Source organism: Orcinus orca, chromosome 6 (genome assembly GCF_937001465.1).
Source record: "Orcinus orca chromosome 6, mOrcOrc1.1, whole genome shotgun sequence".
NCBI lineage: Eukaryota > Metazoa > Chordata > Mammalia > Artiodactyla > Delphinidae > Orcinus > Orcinus orca.
In genome coordinates, this window is record NC_064564.1 from 20303364 (window position 1) to 20313421 (window position 10058).

At 57.8% G+C, this 10058-nt stretch overlaps 1 protein-coding gene across 3 annotated transcripts; it reads left to right on the plus strand.

The window, feature by feature from the left end:
* Nucleotides 1-2005: 2005 nt before the first annotated feature.
* EGR3 (early growth response 3) lies at nucleotides 2006-9553 on the plus strand. 3 transcript variants are annotated; one of them, XM_049711038.1, is made up of 3 exons: nucleotides 4390-4528; nucleotides 4976-5028; nucleotides 5874-9553. In XM_049711038.1, exons 2-3 carry the CDS (start codon nucleotides 4989-4991, stop codon nucleotides 6881-6883), a joined length of 1050 nt encoding a protein of 349 aa, XP_049566995.1. In that variant the 5' UTR covers nucleotides 4390-4528; nucleotides 4976-4988; the 3' UTR covers nucleotides 6884-9553. The 3 variants fall into 3 exon arrangements, with proteins under 3 accessions (XP_049566996.1, XP_004270705.1, XP_049566995.1); XM_049711039.1 differs by lacking the exons at nucleotides 4390-4528; nucleotides 4976-5028 and adding an exon at nucleotides 2006-2207; XM_004270657.4 differs by lacking the exon at nucleotides 4976-5028 and having other exon boundaries at nucleotides 3936-4528.
* Nucleotides 9554-10058: the final 505 nt, after the last annotated feature.

The following is a 10058-nucleotide window of genomic DNA, read 5'->3' on the forward strand; positions in this document are numbered from 1 at the left end:
GCCCCCAGAGGTAAGCAGCGGGGGCTGGGCAGCCTTGGCTCTGCTGCAGAGGGGCGGGGCCTGCCCTTCACCATCTCCAGGGTAAGGACGCCCTGAACCAGTGCCTACTCACTCTCCAACAAGTCCGGGGCCTGCAGTTCAGGTAATCTCACCCGAGCCCACCAGTAAAAGTGAGACCTCACCCTCAGCCCCTGTTCAGGAGGGAGAGAGGAAAGAAAGAGGGAGGGAAGGAAAAAAGCTTTTTTCTATGCTGAATTCAAGACTTGGCCAGCAGAAGGGAGAATGCTGTTAGTCTGCAAGGGGCCACTCCAAACCCCCCACCCCTACTCTATACCCAGGGTTGTCCCCACCCGCCACGGAACCTTGCCCTCCATCTGCCACCATCATCCAGGTTGACAGGGGACGCCTGTGCGGGCTGCAACCCGACCAGCAACCAGGCAGTGAGAACCTATGCTTGTAGAGGCAGGCCTTCCCCAGCATGGCTCCTTCCAGGGCAGAGGAGGGGAGGAAGGGCACCTGAGTCCCCCACCCCACCTTGGAGCCATAGCCACCCTCCATAAAAAGTCTAGAAGGATGCTCCAGAGTGTTAAAGAGCAACTGAGTGACTTCTTGGTATCCTACTTTATGTCGCCACCAGCTATTGAGGGCCCTCTGTTCTCGCACAGTGGGGACAATTCCTTCACCATCTCTGCGATGACATAGTGCCCAGCAGGTACCCGGCACACAAATAGGACTTCCTGTATATGATCACACTGATATGGGATGCAGTGTCATACCTGGCCCTTTTTACTCCCTATACCAACCGCACTCACTCCTAAGACACACAAGGGGAAAAAGGGCTTTTCAGTCACATGGTAGGGTTGGGGAAAATATAGTTTACCAATAATGATTGCCATTTACTGAGTGCTGGCTAGGGGTCTGGCAAAAGTGCTCCATGAGGATTATCAAAGGGATAGGTACTATTATTATCCCAATTTACAGACAAGAAAACTGAGGCCAAGAAAGAGATTCAGACATTTGCCCAACATCACACTGAAGTTTGAATGAATACTTGTTTGAATTGAAGGCTCCCGTTCTAGGTCATGGACAAGTAGGAAGGAGGGGCAGACATCTTGCCCAAAAAGACTCCTATCCATTCTCACCAACAGGCATAAAGGCTTGGAGCAGGCCTGCAAAACCCTGTTACTTGTTCTGCTTGGATGCAACAGGTCCAGCTCTCCTAAAAGTGTTTGCAGGTCATCTCTGGAATGGCTACACTCCTCCATGGTCTTTGGGGCCCTGGAAGCTTTCAAGGATCCGAAATGCTCCCACTGCCTCTGCCTTTCCTAATGTAGGCCCCTATCAAACAGGACTGGGGCTTGCAGCTCCTCAATCTCCTCCTCTCCGGGAAGAGGTCTCAACAGGTGGGAGGGGGGTGCATCACGGTAGGGTCCTCCAGAGTTGAGCTGGGCGGCCGGGAGGGCTCTCACTTCCTCCCCGCCACCCCCGCAGGCTGAGCTGTGCCTCGCGCTGGGAAACATGGGCACTGCAGTCACTACTGGGGCCTGCGGCTCGCCTAAAGGCCGCGGACCTCGCGGCGTCTCTTGGTCCTGGGCCGGAACCCGCAGAGACCCTCCGGGTGCACTCGCAGCAGGAAGCGCCGCGGAGAGCCCAGGACTGGGACTGGAGCGGCCGAAGCTCTCTGGTGGCCGCGGCTCCCCGCCTCTCCCCGCCTCCCCCCAGCTGCCAAGCTCCAAGGCCAGAGGCCAGAGCCGCTGGCTAATTTTTCACGCCCCCCAGACCGCCTCCCTAGGTGACGCTACAGCCTGTGCGGTTCCTTTAAAGGCTGCGGGTTCCGTTCTTCTTTCCTTTTCCACTGGATGCCAAAATATGCAAATCCGGGGACCGGAATCAGCAGCCAAATAGAGAAGGAGAAGGGGCGCGGCCGGCGCGTCACCGGATCCGCTCCTTGTATGGCTCTTCCCGGCTTGGCCCGCCGCCCCGCGACCCTCCCTGCAGCCGCCAGGGCCCCTCCCGCGCCCAGCCTGGCTCACACTGCCGCCCACGCCCCCGGGCCGGCCAATCGCCCCCCCTTGGGAGGGAGCCGGGGGCGGGAGGCGCTGCATGCCCTGATTCCGGCCGGAGCTGGGGACCGCTGCAGAGCGCTCCCTCCCCGCGCCGCGCGGGCGGAGGAGAGCCCAGGGGCGCAGAGCCTCCGCGGTATAGGTGTGGGTAGCCTGGCGGGAGCGGCAGCAGGGGCGGGGGAGAGGGGGCCCGCGGCGGCGGGAATCCCTCCTTTCCTAAGAACCAGAGGAGATCCGGGGGAGGCCGGGCCCTCCCACCCCTAGTTCTCCACCGAGTGAAGTGGAGGGGAGGAGAGAGAGGTTGTCATCCACCCCCACGACGATGTGCAGCTCGGGAGTTCCTCCCACACGTCCCCGGCCCGCGTGGCCCTCCCACGGAGTGAGGCCCGGGGATCCTCTCCTCCTCCTTGTCAATACTCCCACTCCCCCTGAGAAATGCATGTTCCCCCAACCCCGACTCCCCAGCGAGGAACGCGGGATCCACCGCGCCCACACGGCCAAAGAGGAGGGACTCCTCCCACGCTGAGCCGGTGTGATCCGGGGTCGCTCCCCCACGCCCCCCTCCTCTCCTTTCCCTCTCCCGCGGCCCGGCCGCGCGCGCTCCGAAAACAGGCCTCGGGGAACATAGCCGCCCCCGGGATCTGCTGCCTCTCTGGGAGGTGACAGCGCTCGGGGTCGGCAAACAGGCAGCCCTTGACTGCAGGGCGCCGGCAGTCAGCAATGGGGACAGCCCTGTGGAAGGCGAGGGGGAGGGTAGAGAGCAGGGGAGGTCGTCGTGGTGGCTCAGAGACTGTGGTTCGGCAGGCTGCTGCCGCAACTCAGTGGCGGGCCCTTCGCAGGCAGCAATAGACAGCGACTGCGCCTGGGCCTGCTGGGCCCTCCTGCCATCCCGTGGCCAAAGGGGTGCTTTGGAACCATTAGGGAATTTATGGAGGGTTTGGTGCACGTGTTCCCTATCCCCTCAACTTCATTCCTTCTCATTCACCACCAAAACTGCACATCCTCGACCCCCAAGGTGAGGAGTTCTCGCCTCCCGCGCAGCCGCTATGCAGCTACGAAATCTCCCAGCCACTGCGCTCAGCCGGGTGTCAGCACAGGGTCAGGGGCCCAGGGAGCAGCAGGGCTGTGGGCGGCGCATCGGAGGGAGGGCGGCACAAAAGTTCCCGTGATACTGGACCAGAGATCCCTGACCCGCTGGAATCCTCCTCAGAGGGACTTTGTCCCAGTGCCAGGCAGGATCCTGTACGCGAGAAGAGCGGCCGGGGCAGGGTCGGAGCGCACACCTTCCGGGTTCCCCAGAAGTTCCCAGGCTGCAAAGGGACCCCGCCGAGTGTTTTCAATTCTCTTTCTTCCTGCTGGGGGGCTGTTAGAGGCCACTTGCGAACGACCCCACCCCACGGCGCCCTGTCCTACAAGCGCGCTCTCCTAGTGCAGACATCAAATAAACACACAGGCGATTATTGCTCTTTCACCCCCGCGCTGCGTGCTTTACGCCGCACGTTCAGTTACACCCCTCTTTCCTCTCTCCTCTCGAATTTTCTTTCCTTCTTCTCTTCTATTTCTCTCTTTCTCTCTCTCTTTTTTTTAAGATCCGCGAGCGATGCGGGCGCCGCACGTTGGCTGCGGCCCGCTTCCTGCTTTCTAATGTTCCATTGTGAGGAGCTTCCATTGTGACGTCGCGCCCCTTCGGCTGGGCTTTGTCTGTCCATATATGGGCAGCTACGTCACGGAGCTTTCCCGGGGCTCAGATAAATAGGCTGGTGGAGTTCCCTGGCTGGGAGCTTTTGGGCAGCAGTGAGCTTGCTAGGAAGCTGCGGGGCTGGTGGTGGTGGTAGCAGCGGCAGCAGCAGCAGCGGCAGAGGCGGCGGCGGCGGCAGTGGCGGCGGTGGCGGCGGTGGCGGTGGCGGATCGGGGGGCGGGGGGGCCGCGGGCGCGCGTCTGTTTGTGTTATCAATACTGAGGCCGCGTGCGACCCCCTTGGGCCGAGATCCCCCCCCGGCCCAGCACCCACCCACCCACCCCGCACACGCCCCCCCCCCACGCCACGACCCAGCCTCTTACGGCACCAGCTGAGGCACCCAAGAGGATTACCCTCCTTTGCCCTCTCTCCCACCCACCCCCCAAAAAGAGAAGATCCCCTCCCCAGGCCCACCCCTTCCCCTCTTCCCTCCCCCCTCCTCCCGAACTTTCCCTCTCGCATGCTTTTCCCCTGCACCACGGATCGCCTCTCCGATGCCGCTTGCCTGGAAGCTGCGTTAAGAGCGAGCGGCGGCGGTGGCGGCGGCGGCGGCGGCGGCAGCTCGGGAGTGCTATGACCGGCAAACTCGCCGAGAAGCTGCCGGTGACCATGAGCAGTTTGCTAAACCAACTGCCTGACAATCTGTACCCCGAGGAGATCCCCAGCGCGCTCAACCTCTTTTCTGGCAGCAGCGACTCGGTAGCCCATTACAATCAGATGGCTACAGGTAAGGGCGGCGGGGAGGCGGCGAGGAAGGAAAGGGAGAGAGGAAGAGGAGGAGGGAACGAGCTAGCGATGGATGGATGGATGGATGGATGGATGGATGGATGGATGGATGGATGGATGGATAGATGGGTGGATGGATGGATGGATGGATGGATGGAGATATGGGGGGCGCGCTGGGAATTTTCCGGGGGTCGAGTTGCTTTTCCCACCCACTCCTCCCGCCCTCCCCGATCGGGAAGGCTCGGTTGGCGACGCCACGGTAGAGGCTTCGGTTCTCCCGGGTGGGGGCAGCCGCCGACCGAAGGGAGGTAGGTGCAAGCGGCTCTGGGGTTCTCCACTTAGGGAGCGCGATCGCCGGGCTGTGCGCAAGGCGTAATGCTGTCGCCCCCTTTCCCAGGAGGAGCCCAACGTCCCTTTTCACCCGCGCTCTCCCCCCTTACTCCCTCAGCCTCCCACCCGGGATGGAGCCATGTGCGGCGTGGAGTCCCCGCGGTGGGAGAGGTACTGCGACGCTGCCTTTCCAGGGCTTTCAGCAAAGCCGTGGGGGTGTGGGGACGGCGGGGAGGGGAGAAGGTGGGGGCCCACCCGCGCGGGGGCTGCCACAGGGGACGATCCCCGGACCGAGGAGCTTGGGAAGAGCGGCCACTCCCGCCATGGAGACACCGGCCGGTTTTCCGCCGCCCTCCACTCTCGCTAAGCTGAGGCTGGGCTTTCCCCCTCCAGCAAAAGCCGAAAGCTCCTTCAGGCCCGGAGGAGACTGGGGCTGGGGGAGGCGGCGGGAGAGCTCCCTTTGCGGACAGCACCCCTCTACGCGCCGCGGACAAAGCGTCGGAGCACTCCGGGTCAGCTCCCCGGGCGCAGTGCGCACCGGGGGCTTCGTCGGGGCAGGAGAGGCGCGGGGTCCGGCGCGGACAGCGCTAGGGGAAGAGGCCGAGTTGTGTGCGCTGGAGAGCGAGAGCCCGGCGCGCTTCGGGTCTGAAACTACCTGTAGCTGCAGCTACCTGCCCGCCCCACCTCGGGAATAACAACAATGCTTCTCGCGCCTCGCGCCTGTGTGTGTGTGTGTGTGTGTGTGTGTGTGTGTGTGTGTGGTACGGGAGTGTGTGTGTACGGCGTGTGCGGTGTGTGTGCAGCAGCCACTCCACACCCCGATCAGTAGTATTTTCCTGTATCCAGGTTGCGCCCGGGAGCGCGGCACCGCCCGCTTTGCGCCTGGCGCAGCCTACCCCATGCGCTGCGCACTCCACCCGGCCGCACCTCCACACCTGGGCAAGGACCTGGGCGCCCCTGCCTGGGAGCCGACTCGGCTTCACTCACCCCTCCCTTCTCTCCCCCGCTCTCCGCAGAGAATGTGATGGACATCGGTCTGACCAACGAGAAGCCCAACCCGGAACTCTCTTATTCGGGCTCCTTCCAGCCAGCCCCTGGCAACAAGACCGTGACCTACTTGGGAAAGTTCGCCTTTGACTCCCCTTCCAACTGGTGCCAGGACAACATCATTAGCCTCATGAGCGCCGGCATCTTGGGGGTGCCCCCGGCCTCTGGGGCACTCAGCACGCAAACCTCCACAGCCAGCATGGTGCAGCCGCCGCAGGGGGAAGTGGAGGCCATGTATCCGGCGCTGCCCCCCTATTCTAACTGCAGTGATCTCTACTCGGAGCCTGTGTCTTTCCACGATCCCCAGGGCAACCCCGGGCTCGCCTATTCCCCCCAGGATTACCAATCGGCCAAACCGGCCTTGGACAGCAATCTCTTCCCCATGATTCCTGACTACAACCTATACCACCACCCCAACGACATGGGCTCCATTCCGGAGCACAAGCCCTTCCAGGGCATGGACCCCATCCGGGTCAACCCGCCCCCTATTACCCCCCTGGAGACCATCAAGGCATTCAAAGACAAGCAGATCCACCCGGGCTTTGGCAGCCTGCCCCAGCCGCCGCTCACGCTCAAGCCCATCCGGCCCCGCAAGTACCCCAACCGACCCAGCAAGACCCCGCTACACGAGCGGCCCCACGCGTGCCCGGCGGAGGGCTGCGACCGCCGTTTCAGCCGCTCGGACGAGCTGACCCGGCATCTGCGCATCCACACGGGCCACAAGCCCTTCCAGTGCCGGATCTGCATGCGGAGCTTCAGCCGCAGCGACCACCTTACCACTCACATCCGCACGCATACGGGCGAGAAGCCCTTTGCCTGCGAATTCTGCGGGCGCAAGTTTGCGCGCAGCGACGAGCGCAAGCGCCACGCCAAAATCCACCTCAAGCAAAAGGAGAAGAAGGCGGAGAAGGGGGGTGCGCCTTCTGCGTCCTCGGCGGCCCCGGTGTCCCTGGCCCCTGTGGTCACCACCTGCGCCTGAGGCTCGGGCCCCCAGATCACACTTTTCCCCTTCAGTGTCTCCCGGCTGCTGGCCTGAATGCAGCCGGAAAGCTAGCCACGGAGGCGCAGGGGCCGCGCCCTGGCCTCTCCATGGACGTAAGGCCCCTTGTTTCCCTTCGCTGTCCCCCGTTTCCACCCTTTCACACCGGCCAACGGTCGGGGGCCAGGGCAGGAGGCGCCTTCCCCTTGCTGCCCCCTATTAGCCAAGGCGTGGGGGCGGAAAGGTGGCGTCTAGCCCGCTTTGTTCAGTTGGGATCGTCTTGATCCAGGGGCCGCCGGGCCGGGCCAAGGACCTGCGGGGGACTGAAGGCTGGGCCCGCCCAAGCCTCGCTGGACCCAAGCACCTCACGGTTCTCCCCACGTCTCCCTCGGTTCCCCATCGAAGACCCGAGAGGGGGAGGGGGTAAGGAGCGCACCAAAGCGCAGAGCTTGCTGCCCGCCGCACGCACGCGCGCCTGCGTGCGGGGATGCGCGCGAGTGTGCGTGCTCGCGTGAGTGTATGTGTGCGTGTGTGTTTCTGTGTGTGTGTGTGTGTGTGTGCGTGTGCGCGCGCGCGCGCTCGCACGTGTGTGTGCGAGACTCTTGAGCTGAACTGGGCTATGTCCACCCCAAACTCTTCCCCACCTCGGGTCCCCAGGCCGCTGGGGGCCTGCACGTGGCGGGACGAGACGGTCTTCCATCTGCTCCGAAATAATGTTTCTTACAGAAATGCCTCGGGTGCCGCCGCCGCGGTGCTGCTACCGCCGCTTAGGGTTTGGCCCCTCAGAATCCCTCCTTTTCCGAGCGCTTCCCTCTCAAGGCCTCAGGGCAGTTTGATCTTCGGGGAGAAGAAGCAGCCATCACTGAACCTGCCTTTAAAAAAAATGTGTTTCCTCGGCCCCAGAGATTTTTAAATCTCTGTTCCTGAGTTTGCCCTCTGCCCTTTTTCCCCCTCCTCTCCCTTCTCCCCTCTAAGCCTTTTCCCATCTCTTTCCAAATCTTTTTCCAAAAAGGCAGGCCTCAACCAACCACCCCATTTTGCCATCTTTTTGTTCTCTCACTCACATACCCATTTCTCTTCCCACCATTAATGGGAATGCAGCTTTTTTTCCTCTCTCTCTTTGTCATCACCAACACAACAGGTAGAATTCAAATTTATGAATATGGTGTGTGTGTATGTATGTATATATGTGTGTCTACACACACACACATATATACATTTATATATAACATGCACACAATATGTATTCCTAGTAAAATAAAACCTCTAAGGTACTTGGCTATCCAGTGCAGTGCACCGGAATAAAGAGAATTTGTAGGCATTTGCAGCTTTAAATGATTTATTTTTTATGAAAAATTTAACTGACGAGATTATATCTACATGTGTGTATGTGTGTGTGAGTATGTATATATACATCCATATACACACATATGCACACATCTCTGTCCAAATTTTCCTCAAAGCTATGGGGATGTTTGCATTAATCCATGTTGCTGAATGAGGCACATCTTCTCCGTACCCCAGTCTCACCTTCTCCCCGCCCTACCTCACCTCTTCTCAGGCACCCCCTCTCCCCAGCCTCCTCCACACAGGGGTGACTCTTTGGAAGTGGAGTAGTAGGGAAGGTTACTCTCTGACACAGCTTCCAGTGCAGTCTTGCCCGAATGTACTGTTCCCTGTTAGCGTTATTTCTCCTGTGGTCAGTAAGCTGCCCAGAGAGAGGGAACAAAGGTCTGGAGTTTACAGAATGTCTGTTTTTAAAGTCACTTTATGCATTTCCCACTTTTTTTTTTTTTTTAAAGAAAAAAGCACCGGTTTTTTTGGTGGCGGATAGATAATACTAAAGGAGTCTAGTGAAAGGGGGGGAAAATCAAAGAGCAGGGGACTGTGGACTTCCAGGTACTTGGACTTTTTGTAGAAGGAGAGAGAAGTGGATGAAGTTTGCCGGGAGGGCCCATATTTTTTCAGCTGAAGGGTAAAATCTTTCTTTGCAGAGACAGTATTTTGCTGAATACTTTTTATAATGTGATGATTATTAAAAACAAAAATTTTGGTCACTTCAAAGCTGGAAGGAGGAATCAGATATCCTTTAATATTTTTTCCTTACTCCTTCTGGTATATGCATGTCACTGCATGATAACGCTGAGTTTTCCTTTGTTTTAATAAAACTGTTCTCAGACATTTAAGCTAAACTAAGAGAAAACTAGCTTTGTTGCCAAAAGGTTGTGCTATCCAGATTTTTTATATGTCTGCATGTTTTAAGAAAAAAACAGCAAAAGAAAATGCACTCTAACTTATGTGAACTGAGAGAAAAAAATCAGGTTTTAAACAGGAAAACCTATGGGGAATGATATTTTTTGAAAGACTTTTGTATAAAGTTGAGTACTTAGAAAAAGACAAACCAGATGTAATATATTTTGTGGATGTTTTTATTTCTTGGATTTATAGTACCTTATACTAAGGTTAAAAAAATATGCTTGTTATCGTGAAAAGGTGAAATTCTTCACCAACATTTCATTTGCTCCTTTGTCACATTGTTATGCCAATATAATATAGTTCATGAAAACAGCATTTTTAAAAACTGAAATATTGAAATGGTGTAATGTTGTACCATTTGCACTGTGAGCAAATGCTAATACAGTAAATATATTGTGTTTGCTGACAATCAGACGGCCTAGAAATCTCCTTATTTTATTTCTTGTTTTCATAGCATAAAGTTTTGGTTTGGCCCGTTTTTTGTCTTGTTTTGTTTCTGGCTGGTGGTTGGTCTGATAGGTTCTTACGCCTGGTTTTTGTGGTTCTTGCTCTGAAACCCCTCACCGTGGAAACATGGAGTCTGGTGTTCTTAGAAGTCGGTTCGAATTTCGTGTGGGTTCTGGCGTTTCAAACTCAATGTTGAGTGTTTACTCTGGTTCTCAGAGAATTCTACTGTGGTTCTAGGGATTCTCCTCCACCCTTCTGGGAGCCTCAAACTGCCAGAGAGATTAGGTGAACAGATTAGATAAGCTCATGGGAGCCGGGGCTGATGACTGGAACCTTCTAGAATCTTTCTCTCTGGTTTCCAATGGGTATTTGAGAGTAGAAGGGAGGGGATCTCCTGGCTTATGAACTATTTCTCTGGTGGCTTCAGGGAGCACCAGAATAGGACCTGCGGTGGTCTCTGCGGCCACACTGA